The 21,034-nt window shown below is 45.9% G+C and overlaps 1 protein-coding gene across 6 annotated transcripts in view; it reads left to right on the forward strand.

Annotated features, from left to right (window-relative positions):
- Positions 1-21,034, forward strand: part of LRRFIP1 (LRR binding FLII interacting protein 1) — a 108,684-nt gene that overhangs the window by 44,102 nt on the left and 43,548 nt on the right. For 3 of the 6 annotated variants that reach the window (XM_059476393.1, XM_059476394.1, XM_059476390.1), the window contains exons 2-8: positions 2,483-2,569; positions 9,124-9,141; positions 12,404-12,451; positions 13,661-13,705; positions 14,219-14,269; positions 17,662-17,694; positions 19,141-19,188. In XM_059476393.1, coding sequence (XP_059332376.1) covers positions 2,483-2,569; positions 9,124-9,141; positions 12,404-12,451; positions 13,661-13,705; positions 14,219-14,269; positions 17,662-17,694; positions 19,141-19,188 — 330 coding nt within the window. The remainder of the gene's footprint in view (positions 1-2,482; positions 2,570-9,123; positions 9,142-12,403; positions 12,452-13,660; positions 13,706-14,218; positions 14,270-17,661; positions 17,695-19,140; positions 19,189-21,034) is intronic. The other 3 variants (XM_059476391.1, XM_059476392.1, XM_059476395.1) reach the window with 1 other exon arrangement.

The following is a 21,034-nucleotide window of genomic DNA, read 5'->3' on the forward strand; positions in this document are numbered from 1 at the left end:
TAACTTCCTGCAGTTGGTATCTGTAATTTAGAAACTGGCAAGCCTCATTCATTCTCAGGAAGGCCTGAAAAAAACTGGCTAAATTAATAATTTTTTCCCTATTTCTCAAGTTCCTTCACTTCATATTGTATTGTGCTTGCTTCTGGGAGAATATATAATTCTTCAACATAGCTAGCAAGTGTGTAAATCCTTTGGCTCTTATCATACAAGGAAGGCAAGGGGAAATATGTATAATTTGAATTATACCTGAATTTTCCATATAGGCACCTAGTTCTGATGTGAAAGCTCAGCTGGTTATTGAAATTCATGAGGATGACAGCTATGATCATGTTAACATCCAAATAATCTTGTTTCTGCCTTTGGAAGTTGGGGATACACAGCCTGTACTGTTTGATGTATTTTGTTTGTGGAGACTTTAGGGCCCTTTGTTTTCCATAGGAAAAAACCAGTTTATGCTGTTGTTATTCCTCACCTCTGTCAGGTGGGGTTTGCCAGTGTTTATTTACATAAACAGAAGTGTTTATTTTTAAATAAACAGGAGGGATCACATGAAGTCAATACCAGGCTTGTTTCCAGAGCTGTGATTTCAGCACACATTTCAGGGCATGTTTGGATACTGGGTGTCATCAGCAATTCCAAACACTGCAGGTGGGTCAGGGCACTGCCAGCCTAGGATTCCACCCAGGCTTTGCCCAGCAGCAGGGCTGGGTCTTTATTTTCATGGACAGACTGCTTCAGGTTGGGAGGTGGTGTTGAAAACACGTTTGGGGATTCATGTCTGCACCCAGAGCCTGCTGTCACCTGGCTCTGTAAGTAACAGGTTACGGCAGGGGATGGTGTTGGGTGCAGGTGTGAAGAATCTGCTCCTGCTATGAATTTCTGTCCATGGAGAGCCACTTATCTTGAAATTCAGGCGAAGAACTCATGGAGAGCAGCTCTGTGCAAAACCAGCTCTTTACTCTTTCTACCTTGGGCTTTTAAAAAATTCTCTGAGAAGGCTTGTTTCCTTTTTAGAAGTAATTTTTTACTGGGACCTCTGGAGTCCCCCAGTCCAATCCCCTGGGTCACCTAGAGCAGGTGACACTGAAACATGTCCCGGTGGGTTTGGGGTGCTCACCCTCAGTGAACAGAAATTCTCCCTCGTGCTGAGGTGGAACTTCTTGTGGTTCAGTTTATGGCCATTGCTCCTCATCCTGCCACTGGGCACCACTAGGAAGAGTCTGGCACCACCTTCTTGGTGGACTTTGGGATGTTTGTATGGATTTGTATAGATTGATGAGATCCCCTCTTGGTCCTCTCCAGTCTGAGGTTTTAGGATTTAAATCATCCTGGTCCTCCCATGCATCAGCTTGTGCTTGATTTTCATCAGCCCTTTTCTGTTAACTGCAGGTTTCAACCATCCTACTCCCTTTTTTGGCTTTTTTTTTTTTTTTTTCCCCATGTTTTGTTTGTGTTTTTGGAGGCTGTGACACTTTTCCCTGGGCTTGAGTGGTGACTGCACTTACAGAAGGGAAAAGAAATTACACTTTCTGTTTTTTGGTGGTTTTCCTTCTGTTTAGAAGCACTACTGAAAACACTGGTGTTTTGATTTCTCTGTGTGCTTGACCCTGATGTTACGGCAGATTTTCCTGTCAGTTTGGATGCTGTAGTTACAGTGAAAGGTTTCAGAAGAGAGGAGTTGGGTGCAACACCAGGGTGGCTATGAGTTCTGCCTTTGGCTCCCTTCTGAGCTATTCTGAGCTGCTCATGGTTGTGCTGTAGCAAACCTGAACTAATTTTACTTTTTCTTGTATCAGACTTACTGGCTTTGCCTGGGATTTAAAGCAGAATAATAAAAATGTTACTCTCTATGATGTTCCATCACTTCCACCTGGGCTGAAGTGAGGAAGCACCATAGGTGTCTCAAGAGGTCTGTTCTTGGTAGAATTCCACTCCAGTGAGGTTTGGACTGGAATATGGAATTTTGGAGATTTATAATGGAGCTAGTGCATTTTCTCTCCATAATTTCAGCCTTAGCTGTGCATACTGAACTCCAGTGTTTACCCAATTCCTGTACCCCAGGTATGTGTGCACAGTGTCAGTGGTTAGGAAAAATGGCACATAATGTGTTTGGTGTTGGTCAAATTAATTCATCAATAAAAAAAAATCCATGCTGCAGGGGAGGGAAAAAAACCCAACAAAACAACCCAAAACAAAACGAGCAATAAACAAATCAACCTGCTTCCTCTCAGCCACACAAATAATAATTAAAGATCTCTTTTAAACACAAGTGTGCTCAGGGAGGGTAGTGCCTGCACGGGGGTGTTACGATAACAAGTTAGGGAAGGCAGGGCCATTACCTGCAGTAGGGAATTAACTCCTACAGATGTGTTTACAGCCTTGCCCAGTCAAACCTCCCCATTGCCTGCCCTGCTTCCAGAGCGTGCTCCCCGTTGGGTTGGCCAGCTTTGATCTCATCCCATGCCTGTGTTCCCCTTCCCAGGCTGAAGCCAGACTCGCGGCGAAGCGAGCGGCGCGGGCGGAGGCGCGGGAGATCCGCATGAAAGAGCTGGAGAGGCAGCAGAAGGAGGTAAGGCCGGGGCTTTGGGGGGTGCCTGGGTTGTTTCCAGGGAGGAGGATGTTCAGAGATCCTGGAATAGAGGGCTCGTCTGTGTTTTGTTGAAATAGTCTGCGTGGAGCTAATGTTGATCGTAGAAAACCCTGGGAAAAACGCAAGGATTTTGTCTCGGTGAAGCCGGCGTGATTATTCACAGAAAATCCTGGTGGTTAGCAATTCCTGTTTAATGTTAAACTTTGAAGTATGCAGCTTCCTTCTGTGCCTGTCGGAGGTGCTGGATTCTTATCACTTCGTTAGAAATCCAATGAATATGGAAGATTCCTGGCTCTTTGTGTAACTCCAGTGGGAAGCTGTTCTGCTTCCTGCTGTGAAGCTGCTGCCCTCCCCAAGTTTGATCTTGGCAGGGGCAAGGGTAGAAACTGCACTTGGCAAAGCATTGCCTACCTGGTGAACTGAACCAGGAGCTCTCAAAAGTTGTGCTTGGTGATGTGCATTCAGTGAAGCAGCAGAGTGGCTGCAACAACCACTCTGGTTGAGGTTAGAGGGACAACAGTAATCACAATTTATTTTTTCAGTAGATTTTTGAAGGAGAATGAAGAAGAAGGGAGTCTGGGGGCAAGGTCTGGGAATACTTAGTAGGAATAAATGTGGGGCAGGAAAAAAGGGAAATGGCTTCACACTGACAGAAGGCAGAGCTGGAGTGGATATTAGGAAAAACATCTTTCCTATAAGAGTGGTGAGGCCCTGGCGCAGGTGCCCATGGAAGCCCTGGATCCCTGGAAGTGTCCAAGGCCAGGCTGGATGGGGCTTGGAGCACCCTGGGATAGTGGAAGGTGTCCCTGCCCATGGCAGGGGGTGGAACTTGATGATCTTAAGGTCCCTTCCAACCCAAGCCATTCTGTAATTCAGTGGTTCTGCATTTGCTTTGGGGTGCAGAGCAGGATCTGGTTGAGCTGTGGAGCAGTGAATGAGGAGCGACAGCAGGATGTGGATCAGGATGTGACAGCAGTGCTGGTGCAGGCTGCAGCAGCCAGCCCACAGAGGAGCTCCTGGGCAGGCTGCCCACGCTCCGCTGCTGGTGAGGCAGGTCTGGATGTATCTCAGCTCCCTTGCTGCAAACACAGAGCTTGGGGAAGGTGGGAGCCTTCTCCTGCTGCAGTTGCTGCTGTCTGAGGGATGTTTCTTGCAGCCTGGCCCAGCCTGGGAGGTGCTGTCACTGCTGTGCCAGCAGTCAGGGCTGGGGGATTTGGGAGCAGCCGTGGGACAGCTGTGCTAAACAGGCACCACGCGTTTTGTTTGGGTAGCAAAGTAAATAGGGGTGTCCTGGCAGTGACACCATCTAATTTACAGGTGACTTAATGAAGCTGATGACCCCTTTGCAGATTAAAAGCTGATGCTGCAAAGGGTGTCTTGGTAAACTGAAATCTAGGCGTGAAAACTAAAGCTCCTGCAATTAAGGGCTTGTCATCTGAAAACCTGTGAAAGCTTTGGGTAGATAGAAATTGGGCAGGGCAGCATGTCCCTGTGAAATACCACAGTCATTGAAAGCTCAGCCAGATACGCATCACAATCTGCTTTGTAACTCACTGGCATAAATGGCACATTTATTTAATGTTTTACATGCTTGGATATTCTGTAACTTTTTGAAATAGTTTAATCTTAGCCCTCAGATGCCAGGTAGAGATGTTAAGGAGAGCTGCAGGAAGTTTTTCATTGCCACAAGTGTCTTGCAGGTACAATAAAACAAAAATACAGAAAATCCCAAGCAATGATCAACACAAGATATTTGGCACCTACCCCTTCCTTGGAGGGGACCCTGCTGTGACACTGGGATCTGTACACCTGGTTCTCTGCCATCTTAATTTCCCTTTGCAAACTTTTCAGAAACATAAAGAGCGCTTTTGCACTGCTGCCATGTTAAATAACCAGGAGTTAAAGCACTTGCTTTACTACTTCGGAAGGCTTTTTAGAGCCCTAAGTCCCTTCTTGGAGTTAAAAAGCAATAAATGAATTTATTGCGTGTGTGTGTAGTCTTTCATGCTTTAAGCCGTGTGCATGCCCTGGCAGGCTTCTTGTGGAGCATGGATTACTTGGAAATATATTTACACTGCTGCTCTGAGTTAAAAGTTTCCAGGTGCTACCATTACAGGCTATAACTATGGCAGTGAAAGAGAGTGTTTTAATGATTTGGGTTTGGAAACTGGCTCCTCTCCTGCCCACCACCTCATATTTATGACATTTCTCAATCTTGCACTTCATTTCCCTCATTTTAAAGTAATTGGGTGACTTTTGCATGAAGGGTCTGCACACAGGATTGAGAAATGGTGCAGCAGGTATAGCTGGGCCTCTGGCAGGGAGCTCTCAGTTGCAGGGGGAGATGTGAGAAAGTTCCTGTGGGAGACTGCTCTGCGGTGGGGCAGGATTGCAGGTGTGCTCCAGAGGCAGCATCATCTCCTCACCTGGCACCTCCTCGTGCCAGGCAGCACAAAGAAGGATAACTGTGCCAGTGGTTTGGCTGTTTTGGTTTGGTTTCTTTGTTGTTTTGTTTTTTTCTCCAGGGAAGGGAAGCTAAAGAGGAGAAGGTGAGCACAAGTTTCATGGGGAAGTATAAGCTGGGTACATGAAAAGTGTTTTCTGAAGCTGAAGCAAAAAGTGAGCGCAAGAATTGTGACCTGATCACAGAATCCCAGAATGTGTTGAGTTGAAAGGACCTTAAACTTAACTTGTTCCACCCCCTGCCATGGGCAGGGACACCTCCACTAGCCCAGGCTGCTCTGTCCAACCAGATCTTGGACACTTCCAGGGATCCAGGGACAGCCACAGCTTCTCTGGGCACCCTGTGCCAGGGCCTGCCCACCCTCCCAGGGAACAATTCCTTCCCAAAATCCAGTGTCAGCAGTGGGAAGCCATTCCCCCTTGTGCTGTCACTCCAGTCCCTTTGTGTTGCACCATCTTTCCTGTTGGATGGGGCTCCTGTTGGAACATTCCCAATTCTCCCAGCCTTTTCCCACAGCAGAGCTGCCCAATCCCTCTGATCATCCTGGTGCCTCCTCTGGACTCTCTCCAGCAGCTCTGCAGGTGAGGTCTCACCTGAGCAGGGCAGAGGGGCAGAATTCCCCCTTTCCTGCTGCCCACACTGTGAGATCAGCCCAGGACGTGGGGAGTCCCTCTGAAGATAAGGGTGTTGATCACTCCTGAATCACAGAGATGTGAATCAATTCCTCTATTTATTAGAGAATGTGTTCTTGGTGATGAGGCTTTAGGAAAGGCACAGGTCTGACGAGTGTTACAGCTTGTATACTTCTGGCTTCTCATTCAGAGCTGCTTTGTTGTCCCCACCAAAGATGTAAATAATTAATCTGGAAGTCTGGTTAAATTCTCTGGTTTGCTTGCACACATCAGTGAGTGCAGGGCAGCTCTCATTGCCAGGGCCTGTTCTGAGCTGGAAGGACAATTAGGATATTTGGTATTTCCTCCCTTCCCTGGTTTCCCAGCACTGGTGGGACTTAGAGCAGTGGTGGGTCCTGGTTTACCATACATACTGCCATGCTTTTGAAACACTTGGTTTCCAGCTGCAGAGTCTGAGACCAGTCCCTTTGATTTGTCCTGTTGAGATGTGCCTGGTCCTGAGACAAATTCCTGTGTGCATTCAGGTATTTATTGTTAATTCATGCAGAACAGCAAGCCAGGAGTGGGCAGCCCAGTTTTTCTGAGTAACAATTTGTTAAAGGTAAAATTGGAGGAAGAATATTTTTTTTCCTGTGTATTTATTTTTTCCTCTCAGAAGCTTGACCTGAAATGTATTAAACCCTTTTTTTCCCAAGCAATATTTAACAGTAACAGTTTTTGAAAGCTGCAGCAGTAGAGCTAATTGCAGAGAATGCTTTCTGTAGGAGTGCTTTCTGTGTGTTCTGCTGGCAAGGCTTTAAATGTCTCTTCAAGGGCTGACACTTGGAGACCACAGTGTAAGCTGATATTAGTGCCTGAAGTGAAAAGAGACTGATCTCCTCCCACTCCTTAATCGGTGGGATAAGATTCTTCCCTGCCAGTTCACACAGCAGATGAGCCTGTACTTCTGGTTCAAGGCAAGTGCACTGTGCTGCTCTCCTGCCTTCATCTGCAGCACTTGCTTTAAGGGCACAGCATGAAACTTGCCTTGGCTGCTTTGTGAATTCCTTCCTTGCCTCACTTGCACATATTTTTCCCCCTTTGGATTCATATTTCTTTGGAATAAAATAACACTACCGATGCTTTCTAGTAAAAAAAAAGGGAAAAGCAGATTCTTGTGGCTTGAATGGGGAGGGGTGAGACTGGCTATGAAACTTGGTGCTTACATAAGCAGGGAGGAAATGGAGGAGGTTTGTGGTGGTTCATCTGTGTCTTCTACACTCACTGTGAAGATGCCCAGGAAAATTTGAAGAGGGATGATGTGGATGATGTTTTTAGCAGACTCTTCTTCTGCCACCATGGCTTTTTCTGTCCAGTTTTAAACATACTTCTATGAAAAATTTTATTTTTGTGCGCAGCCTCATTTGATGAGGAAATCAGGAAAGCTGTCTGCTGTTAATACTGTGGATGAAACACATTTGGGTGTTTTGGTCATACCCTAATACAGAAAACTGTGTACCCTAATAGAGGAAACTGTTCTTGAAAGCATTTGACTGCTTAGATGTGTATGGACTCTTTTTGGGGGGGACACATCTGCAACAGAGGTGATTGTTTAAAAGTATATGTTTTCTCTTTTCTAAAGAGGACAGTGTCATCACAGAATCCTAAAATTACTTTTAAGGGTTGGAAAAACCCTTAAAAACCCCCTGATTCCAACCTCCCTGCCATGGACAGGGACACCTTTCCCTCATGCACTGCTGAGGGATCAGTCACTTCGGAGCAGAGCTGTAATGCCTGTTGGCTAATGGGCTCCTCCAGAAGTCCAGGTTTTATAAAAAGCTGGAATAGTTAAATGATGAATTTGGCTTTATCCCTAAAGCCTCTCCACCTCCCTCCACAGTGCCTGGCCTGAACAAGCGCCCTGTTGTTATCCTGTCCATTGGCAATTTGGGTCCTTGTGTGCCTTGCTTTGGACTCAGCAGGGAATGAATCCCTGCTGTGCCAGGCCTGGAGCACTGGGTTTGAAAAATAAGGATTCCATGTAGCTGCCTTGAGGAGTGGGTGAAAGAAACCAGAATGGAAAAGTTAAAGCTTTGAGGTTAATCAGCTGTGTGGTAATTGCCAGGTTTGAACCTGTGGTGTTTGGCTCCTGTGTGTGGATGAAAGGCACTCTGAGTGTGCCATGGAGAAGCCAGAAATTGGAATTGTGTGCAGCCTTGTGGGAGGGCCCAGTTCATTTTCCTCTCCATGGCTTTCTTAGAGAAGTGGGGTGGTTATTGTGTGGTGGGAATGCTGGTTTTAAAATGGGTCCTAATTTTCCCTCCTGTGCTTGCTGGAATGGGAATTAAAGCTGCTGAGGCATTAATCTGGGTTTGTGCATTGTCCTTCCTGAAGGGGAACCTGATCAGGAGGGCAGGGATTGAGAGGCATAAGCTTTGCTTCCCAGCACTGGCATCCAGGTTCCCATGGCGTATCCCTGAGAGCAGTGAATGCCAAGGATCCTCCAAATTCCCCAAAATCTGGGAGATCTCACTGCCTTGCCACCAGAGGATTGTGCAGCCAGGTGGTTTTGAACAAGAAGGGTTTTTGGGGGTAACCAGAAACATTTCTGGTTTCAGGAAAGATGTGAGAAAAAACCTATTTTCTGTTTTCATGTGGATTCACAAAGCTCATCAGTCAAGAGCAGTTCTCCAAGAGCACAAAATTCAGGTGCAGGTAGAGTGGCTGTAAAGGTTTTGTGTCTTATCAAAGTGCTCCAAGACTATGGAACAACACTGTCAGCAGGGCATTTATTAAAGCCTGAAAATGGTGTGAAGCTCCACAGAAACATTAAAAATTGACAGAGCAACCTGCAGGGGTGCTTCAATGCCAACAATATCTGTGCAAGGAATTTCCCAGGAATTTTCACACACTGGCACTGTGCTGTGCACAGGTGAGAGGTGTGTGGGGTTGGTGCTTTTGTAACTGTGATTCATCCCTCAAGGACAAATTCTATCCTCCAAAGAGGAACAGTTGATCTGTAGTTAATGCTGTTTGCTTTTATTGTGCTGGTAGATACGCGACTCGTCCCGGGTGAATATTTGGGCATCCATTCCTGTTGTGGAGGGAAGGCTGGAAAAATGAGAGGTCCTGGCTCACAGCTGGGCTGGGCTCTGGCCTGGTGCAAAGCCTGGGGATAAAATGTCCCATGTGCACCCCAGGGCCTGGTGGGAATGGGAACAGGAATGCTGTGCTCTAGCCAGTCACATGGAGGAGGCCCACGATGCAAACGCTGCTTTTGTCCTGCCTGAATCCACAGGGCTTCACTGTGCTCTTCTGTGTGTTGATGTTCGGCTGTATTTTCTCTATAAACGCTGTTTTTTCCCTCCAGAAGGAGCTGTGGAGCATTGCTATGTATCCATCATTCATGCTAGCTTTGTTCCTTGTTTCTTTCCTCTCCCTTTCCCCTTTCCCCCCAGATCTATCAGGTGCAGAAGGTAGGGCTTGCTCGCTTTCCTTCTTGTTTGCATGCCTTCTTCTTCCCACCCTGTGAGTCTTGCTGCAGTTTCACAACCACACAGCCATTTAGGTGGCAAAAGACCTCCAAGATCCTCGAGTCCAACCTTGGAAATCCTCTGAAAAGTGGGAGATGCCCAGCAGACTGCAAATTTCCATGTAATTCTGCCCTCCCCTCCCATAATCGTGGGGTGGACAGTCAAGGGCAGTGGGGGAAGGTGACCCATGTAAGGTGTGTCTGGTCAGGCACTTAATGTGATTTTTTCCTACAGCCTGTTTGGCAAAGGATAAGCAGTAACAGAGAAGTGACTTGGCAAAGCAGGGTCACAGGAGGGCACAGTGGCTCCCTGTGTCACCTCTGTTCATATGCTGAAGGCCAAGAAAATCACTGGAGTGTTTCAGGCTGGGCAAGCATTTAACAGGTGCCAGCAGGAAGAATGACTTGCAGATGACTTTATTTGCACAAAGTCACTGAAGGAAATCAGGGATGCTGTGTTTGAATTCATAATCCTTGGGTAAATAAACTGTATGGCCTTCAACCCACACATTAAATGTGATTTTATATTGTTTAATCCTCTCTCATCTCGGTTTAAAGTCATGATCTCTTCCCTCTTCCCAGTTTCCTTTCCATGATGATGGCAAAGAGGATGATAAGAGTAGCTCTAACTGAGGTCATTTGCCATGTAGAAACAGATTTTGGGGTTTGTGTTGTGATGTCTGGCTGTTATTTCAGCCAGACATCACTGAATATAACAGCCTGGTTTTCAGCATGTGAGCTGAGTGGCACCTAGAAACAGAAATAACTCCCAAGAATTTTTACAGGGAGGGAGAAAGCACATTTTTCTTCAAGCCTGCCATTTTCTACCTTATTGAATCTTTCTCTTTTTTTTCTTTTTTTTTTTTTTTTTTTTTTTTTTTTGAGAGTGTTTTTATTGCTTGCTGAGTGCTGAATGTCTCCCTAAACCACAGTGTGCTTGGTTCTGTTCTGGCACTCCAGCTGCCCTAACTGCATGTTTCAAAGCCTGACCCAGCCCTGCATGTGCTTCTTGGGAGTGCTGTTCTCCTCTTGGAGTGTGTATGTATATGAAGAGAGCTGCTCAAATCATGTGCTCTGCTATTTAATCCTGACCCCATCAATTTGGCAACAAGTCCCTCTCACTCCTGGTTTTATTTCTGGAGCTGACTGCGTGCTGAGTGACTCAGTGTCTGCCCATGGATCGACAGGCTCCTTATTAATCTTCTTTATGGGAATTAATTTAACCTCCTGGTGCAGAAGCAGCCCCCTGGGAGCCCAGGAGGTTGTTTACTGTTGGTGTCCTGACATGGATGAGGAGATAAGTGGGTTATCCTCCCAACATCCCATGGTGAGTTTGTGAGTCCGGCAGTTTCGCTGGCGCTCAGTGAGCAAATCGCATCTGGAGTTCTCTCTCAATGGTATTGACATCATTAATTATTGAATTGTAATATCACTTTTCAAGGTGGAAGGGAACCTGAGTCAAGCAAGGGCCTCTAAGTGAAACCTGAATGAATGGAAAAGCAGCATTTCCTCCTTCAGCCCATTGGAACCAGGCCCCTGGGGGCAGAACAGATGAGTTGGTGTAGAGGGAGAGCTGAGAAAAGTGGCTGTGAGGGGTCAAAATACTTGAGAGCTTAAAAACCGCCAGTTCAGTCCAGTATGACATGTGCTCTTTAAAATATTATAAATGAGAATAGTCTCTGGGCAGTGTCATTCATTAAGATTTTTCTTCAGGGGATGTTAAGCACGTAGCTGAGTAATTTGAAATGGAGAAGGAAAAGCCTGGAAGTGGAACTTAAACTGTGACATAGCAAGTCTTGTCAGGGCTGTTTCCTTATCTGCCTTTTGCAAGGCTGAATTCATAAACCAGTGTCAGGAACAGAGGGCATGAAAAGAAAGCAGAAACCCTAAAAAAATTACAAATGTGTTTATGGATCCTTCCTATGTGTGAAAAAGGATTCTCCATTTTAATAGTGTGTTTCAGTTTTTTAAATTGATGTCTAGTGTTAGAAAATGTTCTCAGTCTGTTAATGGCTAAAAAGCCTCTAATAAGGCTTTACCTGACCTGCTTTACTACAAAGCATATAATCTGCAGGTTCTCATCGTGCACACAGCTCTGGGAGTTCATGGAATTCTCAGGGGTCATTCTCAGGCTGAGATGTGCATAACAGCTACTTTTATAACAAGCTGGTGCATGGGTAATGAATCTGAAGTGGGAATAAAGTAATACAGCCCTGAAGAATGTGCAGCTGTTTGGTTTGGTTTATCAGTAAAAGGTGAATGAGGTCTTAAGGGTAAAATAAAATTGCATTAATACCATTGAGTGAGTGCTAAAACCAGAGTGCAATACAGAACAGCTTTCTGATTTTTTTTAAAAATAATTTCCTAAGGTTTTGGCTGTTGATACTCCTGCCTCCTCAAGCCTGTAAGAAAGCTCTAAAATACATATTATTCTTCCTTCATTAGCAGGATTTCCATTTGTCTATTGCTGTGCTTTAGGCCAGTGATTTTAATTCACGCAGGAATCATTTTAATGGACACCATTAAAACAACAAAATTCCTGAGACCAGGTTTGACAGGCTGATTTGAGAGGAAGAAAAGTCCTGTTAAACTGTGGATCTTTGAACAACTTGCTGCCTGGAGGAAATTCAAGTCCATGGGAAAGTTCCCAGTGTTGTCTTTGCCTACACAGGTGGATCTTGTCCTCTTGTACTTTCATTGGTGCTGCCACTGCTCTCAGGGGGGTCAAAAAACCTGGTGCTCAGAAAGGAGCTCTGTGGAGCTCTAATCCAGCAAATCAGGGTGCCCAGAGATGAGTTGTACCCAACTTGTCTGCCCAGTTTGACAAACCTTTATGGGAAACATGATTTGACAGCAATTTTCATCCTGGAAGAGTCCTGCGCTCGCCTCCCTTGTAATGAGTCTTGACTTAACTGGGTCAGGAATTCAAGACTCATTACTCTCCTTGCTCCTGTCCCCCAGCACGGGGGGTTTTGCAGTGCTGAGGGAGAGGAAGCTGCTGAGCACCCTGGTTGTGCCCAAATTCCCCTTTCCCCTTTCCAGGCAGCTTTTCCCAGGCATTCATTCCGGTGCCACGCGGCACAGCTCTCGCTGGCACAGTCATGTGGAGCTGTGTGGCTTGGCCAAGGCCTGGCAGTGCATGCCTAAATGTTCTGTGTCTGCTTTTCTCATCTAAATTCTGCTTTTTTTCCCTTTTCTGTCTGTAGAAATATTATGGGCTGGATACTAAGTGGGGAGACATCGAGCAATGGATGGTAGGACTTGATCAATGTAGCTCAACAACTTTTGCGCGTTGCAGTTCTGAGTAGTTCATAGAGTTTGAGATCCCTCCAAGTAGGTATTTTCATCCATTGGGAGTGTGAGTTCCACTCCAAGCAATCCCACAGTCTTGCTTTTCCAACTGAAATGTGAGTTTTGATCAGCTTAAAAGTGGCAAGGACTGGGTTAGAGCCATCTCCTTTTACAGACCTGTGTCCACGCTGTTGCTGGAAGATTAGGGTAGGATAAAAACCTGTTAAAGCCCCTTGGGATACAGGGAGTCTTTGTGCTCATTTTACTTTTTGTGGGTCTCATCACCACTTAAGAATCTTCTTAAATCTGCCTTCAGGTAAATTGTGGGCAAGTTTCACTCATGTTGTTTCATTTCCCTTAGCGCTTACTGGCCCAGGGGAATCCCTCAGAGGAATCATTGCTGCTATGTGGCAATCCTCACTTTTTTTCCAATAATACCCTGTCCTGGATTTTAGAATTTGCTAAAACCAGTGAATACCAGCTACAGACATGGCCACTAGCAACATCTGACTGTTTTAACACCCATGATAGGAGATGAAGAAGTTGCTAATGGGCTGGAAGTCACTGGCTTCAAATGTGTGTCAACCCTAAGTTTATGAAGCCATTTAGCAGTGATGCCAGTGAAAGCTGTGGCCTTGCCCTGCAAAGCTGCAAAGGCAAAACTGAACAGCCTGCTTCCAGTGTGGAAGGTAACTTCCCAAACTCCCCAAATTCCTTGGTCTTTGATAATTAATCAGTAAATACTGGTCTGCATGGACCACCCACCCACCTGCTCCAGACTCACACCAAGTCTCCTCAAATCCTTGCTGGATGAGCATAACTCCACCTTACTGGGAGTTCCCTTGCTTGGAAATCAGCTCTGTTGACTACAATATTAAAACTTTTTTTTTCCTACTGCTGTTTCCAAATTCAGTGGCAGATCAATTTGTTCAAACCAGCTTGTTGAAATGTAAAGCATCTGATGTCGTTTCCAGTGTAGCAGAGAGGAAATTTGGGGTCTCACAGGAGGGAGGAAGGGTTTTTCTGCTTTGACAGGGTGTCACCTCCTGTTGTTTGGTTTAACTTTACTGGCTCCTGTGCGTGGCTGGAGCTCAGTGTGTGTTTCTGGAAGGCTCTGTTGCTGTGTGTGTCCTCTCAACACCTCCCTCTGTTTTCTCTCTCTGCCTTGGTAGGAAGACAGTGAGCGTTATTCCCGTAGAGCCCGAAGAAATGCCTCGGTCAGTACCTGCTTTTGCTTTTTCTCTTCACGCAGACATTTCAGATTAAGAAAACAGACACTGTATAAGTGTGCAAGGCACTTCCTTCTCAAAAGAAAAGGAACCAAAACAAGCTCCTGCCTCCCCCGGCAAGAGGAAACCCCAAAGCCACTTCCTGACTTCTCTGCCCTCTCCCCAGTCACTCCAGGGAGCTTTTGCAAATGTGCAAGAGTAAAGGGGGTGGAAAGTGGGGAAATAACCTGTTTGGAGTGTTTAATGTTCATGAAAGGGCCAAGAGCATAGAGCAGGGAACACCTGAGCAAGCTCCTCCTTCACCCTACAGTAAAGTGCTTGACTGTTCCTTGGTCAGGGTGTGATTTCATTTGCTTTCTGCTTACACTTCCAATGCAATCCTTTTGTAAAAACATTGAGTTTGTGCATCTCTCCCTTCCTCCTGTCCCATCAAAGCCATCAGTGCCTGTTACCTGTGTTCTTTTCACTGTTTATTTTTGTCTCTACGCTTTCTCTCGCTAGGCTTCGGATGAAGATGAGCGCATGTCAGTGGGTAGCCGTGGAAGCCTGAGGGTTGGTAAACTGTGCAACCTCTGTGTGCATGTGTGTGTGTGGCTGTCACTGTCCCCTGTGCCCCCACACTCCAAGGGGACTGTCCTGGACGTGTTCCATGTTGGGTTTTTTTCAAGTGGATCACTGATTGTCTGCAGTGTGTGCCCCGTGCAGGGATCCTTTGTGGTCACTGCTCTTCACTCCTGCAGGAGGGACTCAGCCAAGACATTGGTGTCTGCATGCACCTTGTGAGCTCCCCTGTTTCCCTCTGAAACTGGGAATTTGGGAAGGGGAAGTGCTGGTGGGGTCAGTGTTTATTAGCTCAGGAAACCAGAAGTGATTGATCAGTGGAAGTAAGTGTTGGGCGCTTTGGAATTGCAGGTGAATATTCATAAAATAACAGAATAGTCTGAGCCAGAAGAGACCCACAAGGATCATTCATCCATCTCCTGTCCCTGCACAGACCCCCCAACAATCCCTCCCTGACATCCCTGAGAGCCTTGTCCAAACATTCCAGGAGCTCTGGCAGCCTCAGGACTGTGCCCATTTGTGCCCATTCCCTGGGCAGTGCCCAGCACCCTCTGGGGGAAGAGCCTTTCCCTGATATCTAACCCCAAAATCCCTCTGACACAGCTCCAGCCATTCCCTTAGGTCCTGTCACTGGTTACTTTAAAAATGCTTTAGAAATACTTGAAAATCATCTGCAGGCCTGAGTTTTGTGGAGGGTGGGATTAGTGAAGCACTGAGCACTCATCTGTAAGAAAAGTTCAGTTTTTTCCTCAAAATGTCGAGACAGTGTTTTCCCAGATAACGCACATTTATGTAAACCTTAACTCTGTTTTTACATACTAAAAGACTCATTGAAAAAAAAAGAAAATTCTGCTGCAGAGCCTTCTCAGGGATCCCACTGTAAAACTGCACAAAAATGTGCTTAAAAATATAAAGTGCTGCCTTGTTCCCTTTTTAGTGGAATCCTTATTGCTACTCATGAAATGCTGTTTAAACCTTTTTTGCTCAAGATGACAAACTTGAGTGCTTTTCAGAGCTAGGAGATGCCTCAAAGCTCCAAAGACTCAGTGGAGAAAAGCCTCTCTGCACAGCAGAATGTGAAAAGCAGTGTTTATTTTACTTAGGGTTAAATGTTGACATATGGAAGCATTTTTTGGAGGGGAAAAAAGATCTCTAGTTCAGTTGAAATATCAATTCTGTCTCTTTGGAAGGTGATGACAACACAGATGGGTTGTGTATCCCTGCCTGTAACGTGGCACGATGCAAACACACCAGCTCTGTGTTTATAGCACATCTGCATCTGAAACATCTTCTCTCCATGGAAATCCACCACTGATTCTTTCTGAGGTGCTTTTGCAGCACAATCCTGGGGTTTGTATACATTTAAGGAGCAGAAGCCCTGCATTCTGCCTCCTCACCATCCATGGAGGAGCTTTTCTGGCCCTTTTTTGCTGAGCAGTCTCAGGCTGCAATAACCAGGGATGTGGGATGGCCCCAAATTCCTCCTACTTCTGCAAGGAATGTCCTTCTCTGACAGAAGCATCTGCCTGAAACTTTCCGCCCTGGTGCTTCTCAGTGATGTTGCACAGGCCCTGTCCACAAAAAGCAGCATTTGCTGATATTTAGGCAGGCACAGGAAAAGTTTTGACAGAGCTTCCTTGCCTTGTTTTTGTGTCACTGGGATTGTAGAAGGACGTAAATATTTGTCAGTCTGAACTGAAATTTAGCCTTCTACATCTTCCAGTTGTTCTATTCACAGTTAATTGAGAGAATCACAGAATGAATTGAGTCAGAAAAGACCTTAAAACTCATCTTGTTCCACCCCTTTCCACTATCCCAGGTTGCTCCAAGCCCCATCCAACCTGGCCTGGAACACTTCCAGGGGCAGCCACAGCTGCTCTGGGCACCCTGTGCCAGGGCCTCACCACCCTCACAGAGAAGAATTTCTTCCTAATACCCAATTTTAACCTATTTTTTGTCAGTTTGAAGCCATTCTTCCCTTCCCTGTCACTCCAGGCCCTTGTGCACAGCCTCTCTGATCACTCTCCCAGTGTGGATTTACAGCAGATGCTTTTAGTAATTAGTAATTTAGCAATTTTAGACCACATCTGTGGCCAGTCTGTGAAGGTTTGGCTGTTGCTGTATCTGTCTTCAAAATAACAAAGCCAAAAGCCCCATAAATTTTGACTAACCTTAAAAATTCACCTGAGTTCTTGTGTCCAGTTTGGCTTTGGAGCTATTTTAGCCTGAAGTCAGCAGCAGAACCAGTTGCCTTGTGTCCATGAAGGGTTTATAAATGACTTGGAGGATTCTGAATGATGCTGCCTTGTGTCCATGAAGGGTTTATAAATGAATTGGAGGATTCTGAATGATGCTGCCTTGTGTCCATGAAGGGTTTATAAATGACTTGGAGGATTCTGAACGATGCTGTCTTTGTGGAGGCTCTCCTTCCATTGTTGCAGGATGCCATTTTTGGGAAATTCCTCTTCCATCTTTGGCACTCAGGCTCCTTGCACTGTGAGGGGCTGGTGGTGCCAGGGCTTCCCTTTTGCAGCTGTGCTTCTCTTGTGTGCAGGAAGTTTCCACTGAAATGAGCCAATATCAGACATTCACTTCTCCCTAGGGCTTCACCACCCCACTGATCTGTGTGGGTTTCTCTCTGGGCTTTTCTCCTGGAATATTTCTGAAGTGGATGCCTGGACTGCAGGCACCAGAGATTTGCTGAGGTCACTTTTGGGGAGCTTCTGGATGCTTCTGGCAGAGCAGGCAGCACTGCAGAACCTCCAGAGATGTTCATTAGACCAGGCCAGCAAATGGGCTGAGGCTCCAGAGCTGTCACTGTGCTGCAAACAGGGACCAGGGGTCCAGGGCTCTGTCTGTCTGTGGCTCCTCCATGGAGAGGCTTCTTCTGCAGCTTCCCTGATGATCCTGAGCCCATCAACAGCTCCTGCCACTCCTGTTTCAGGAATTCTGCAAGCTGAGTTCTGTATCATGCAGATTTTCCTCAGTAACATCAGCCTGTGTTTGTTAGGGCTCTTGAACCTCTCTTCAGTCCCTTTTCTATTTCATTTGTCCTGGTTCTCCCACTTCCCATCTGGCTGTCTCTAATCCAGCACCATCAGCATGAAATATTGTTGTGTTATCAATCACTCATGATTAATTTGTGCATCCTTATTTTATCAATCACTCCTGAGTAGTTTGTGCGTCCTTGTTTTGTATCCTCCCAACTTCAAACTTGTGCCTTTGTGCAAGAGATCCTGCACTATCAAAGTTCTTTTGTTGGAATTTCCATCTCCCTGCCTATTTTTGTGTTTGTTTGTTTTGTTTTGGGGGAGTTCCTTTGGTTGACATAACTTGCGTTTTCCTTTGTTTTCTGATTTTCCTCTCCTCTCATGCCTTTACAGTCTCATTTGGATTATGCCAGCACCTACCCAGTGGTGAGAACAGTCTGCAAGTTGCAGAGTGTGTGTGTGTGTGTGTGTGTGTGTGTGTTCAAAACCTAATCATGAAGAAGCAGCTAACCCAGGTTGTGATAACTGCTCTGAGATCAGGGTGATCCGGAGGCGTCCTGAGGCAGTTTGTGGTCTGTGATGTCAGGGTGCCACTTCCCTCTCCTCCTGCTCTGACACAGTTCCGATGAGAAGTGACAGATGATTAGAGAGATCTGAGCTGGGTTTGGCTCAGAGGTTGCCACAGGCAGGGCAGAATGGATTTCCCCTGAAACACTGTCTCTGTTAAAGCCTGTCCATTGTTGGACCAGCTGCATCTGGATTTATTTCAGCACAGATCTGGAAAGGAACAAAACTCTCATAAACTCCCTGTAAATAGATCTAGCAAAGGTGACAGAATGTGATGTTTTCAGGGTCCCCAGAACGAAGGAGGAATTGAGAATCTGACTCCATGTTCTCAGAAAGCGAATTTATTATTTTATGATACTATATTATATTAAAGAATGCTATACTAAAACTATACTAAAGAATAGAGAAAGGATACAGACAGAAGGCTTAACAAGATAATAATGAAAACTCGTGACTTCCCAGAGTCCTGACACAGCTGGCTGTGATTGGTCATTAAGTCAAAACAATTCACATGAAACCAATCAAACAAGCACCTGTTGCATAAACAATCTCCAAAGCAGCAAAACACAGGAGAAGCAATCAGATAATCCTTGTTTTCTTTTCTGTCTGAGGCTTCTTAGCTTCCCAGGAGAAGAAACCCTGGTGAAGGGATTTTTCCAGAAAATATGACAGTGACAGACAGGACAAACACACTGCCTGCCAAAGCTGCAGCTCGTGTTACCTTCACTCTAGGGGACAAAATCACATTAATAATAATGCTTTGACAGCGAGTATTTGCTCTTGGGAACAACACTGAGATAAAGCAGCTCCTGAAAGAACAGAAAGGGGCAATGAGGACTAAAGCTCAGTTGAGAACATGTCCACAACTGGAGGTGTGCTGGAGTCTGCAGGAAGCAAACTGGGCAGTGCAGTCCTGTAGATTCCCTTGCTTTTCCCCTCTCCTTCATTCCTGTTTCCAACCGGGAGCGCAGTGCATCCCTTTGTGCCTGACCTACATCCCGGAATAGTTGCAGCACGTTGGGGTGTTTGCATGGCTCTATTGATACAGTCAGGATGGACAGCTGGGCATTGACTGAGCCCAGCCAGCGTGGCTGATTGGGAGCACAGCTGCTAAATTTACCAGTGCATTTAAGCAATATTCCCAATAACCGAGCAATATTCCCAATAATCCAGTGTTTTATTCCATTGGCTGCTCCCTGAGCCCTGCCCTGCTCCCCTGCCTGCATGGGGATGTGCATGCCTGGCCCTGCATGGGGGTGCACACACACTCACTGATCTCACCCCACGTTCTTCATCCCACTGCAGGCTGGATTAGAGAGTGAGAGGACCAAAAAGAAGAGCTACTCCAAAGCAGTATGTATTTCTGTGTGTCTCACAGAGGGTTCTGCCTCCCAAGCTGCTGTGGCAGGACAAGGAGTGTGTGCAGGTGGCAGAGCTGCCAGCCCAGTGTCAAGGATACACCACAGCTATCAGCACTTGATAGGGAATAATGAGCATTTGAATAATTTCATCTCCAAAATGTGGGCCAATCCAAACTCTTATTTCAGTGCTGTGCATAAAGAGCATGTGGGAAAAGTCAAAACCTTACTGGAGCTACCTAACTTTGGCAGTAATAGGCAATATTGAGAGAATATGATAGAATCCCAAATGGTCTGGGTTAGAAAGCCCCTGAAACCCCATCTCATTCCACCCCCTGTCATGGGTGAATCTTATGGGGAGCAATTCCAGGCAGGCAAAGAGGACACTGATGCCTCAGGTTTTGGCTTTTATATTTTTTAGGTTCTGTGCTGCTTTAGTGTGTGGATTTGAGCTTCATATTAAGGAATGGTGAGCTCTCTTCACAGAGCAGGGAGACAAAACAATTCCTTCTCCAGATGGGACAATGGTCCCATGGAGGACAAATGATCCAAATCTCAAGCCCAAAAGCACAAACAATGAGGGCTAGACAGAGAAAAACAAGCAGGATGGGACTTCATAACCTGAAGTTATAATTGGACAATTAACTCCCATATGCAAATAGACCAGAACTTATAAAAGTGAGAGACCTCGTGACTGGTCATCCATTGTGACCATTTTTGGGTTCATCTTAGGTGCAGCCCTGGCTGGGCTCTTGTGCTGCCCAAGGTAGATCCATTGAGGCCTCCTAATAATTCCCTGCTTTATTCTTTAGCTCATCACAGCTGGAGGCTGGGTTGGGGTTCTTTGCCACACTGGAAACGAGCAGAGTGTTTTTCTGAGGGCTGGAAGTTGGGTGTGGGATTGAGACAACCTGAGGGAGCAGCAGGAGCCACAGCCTGAGGTAAAAAACATTGCAAGGAGAAATGGACACAATGGCAGTGGAATTGGTTTCCTTTGTCAAAAGCAAGAAGAAAATACAGAGAAAAATAGGGTCACAAAAGGGAGAAAAGTAAAATGGCATCTTTTTAGCCTCTCTAGCATGCAGTTTTATTTGTTCTAATTTTCATAAGGGTCAGATGCTTTGCATGTATACGTGGCCTAGAACAAAGGCCAGCGAGGTCTGATAAAACTGACCCTGCTCTCCTAGAGCTGCCTGGAGCATTTGCCTTCAGAAATATGCAATGGAGAGGTTTCTGGAGAGGATGGGTCAGAGGGGCAGGGGAAATGGCCTCAGCTCTGGGGCTTCAGGCTCAAATCTCAGAGACACAGGGCAAATAAAGCAGATTCCTTTAGAAGGGCCTGAACTGTCAAGTGATAAACAGTTACCCTGGCCTTGTGGAAAATCCATCATGCCAGTTCAGCTGGAGGTCCTAAGCAGGGTAATTATTTCAGGGCATAAAGGATGTTCCTGAGAATTGACTGTGAGGCTCCTGGCTGTCTCTGCATGACATGAAGTGAAACCTTGGGCCAGACCTCGTTCTTGTAAAAGGAATGTACAGTTGGAAAAGAGCTTGATTAGAGAGCAGGACAGCTGGGAAGGATCTCAGCTGCTCTGCTCCCAGCTAAGACAGCATCATCTGGGTTTTTTAAGGAGGGAAAAGCAGTTCCCCAGGAGTCTGTGTTGCCTGGCTGGCTGAGTGCAGGGAGTGAAGGCAGTTTCATACAGGGTTAGAGTGAAAATACTGATGATAAACAGGAGACAGCTTGTCAAAATGGAATAACAGTAAAAACAAATGGGGAATACCACATCTGGGAAAAATGAAGGTACCATTACAGAGTAATAGGATGGTTCAGATAGTGA

This window comes from Ammospiza nelsoni, chromosome 7, assembly GCF_027579445.1.
Source record: "Ammospiza nelsoni isolate bAmmNel1 chromosome 7, bAmmNel1.pri, whole genome shotgun sequence".
Lineage (NCBI taxonomy): Eukaryota > Metazoa > Chordata > Aves > Passeriformes > Passerellidae > Ammospiza > Ammospiza nelsoni.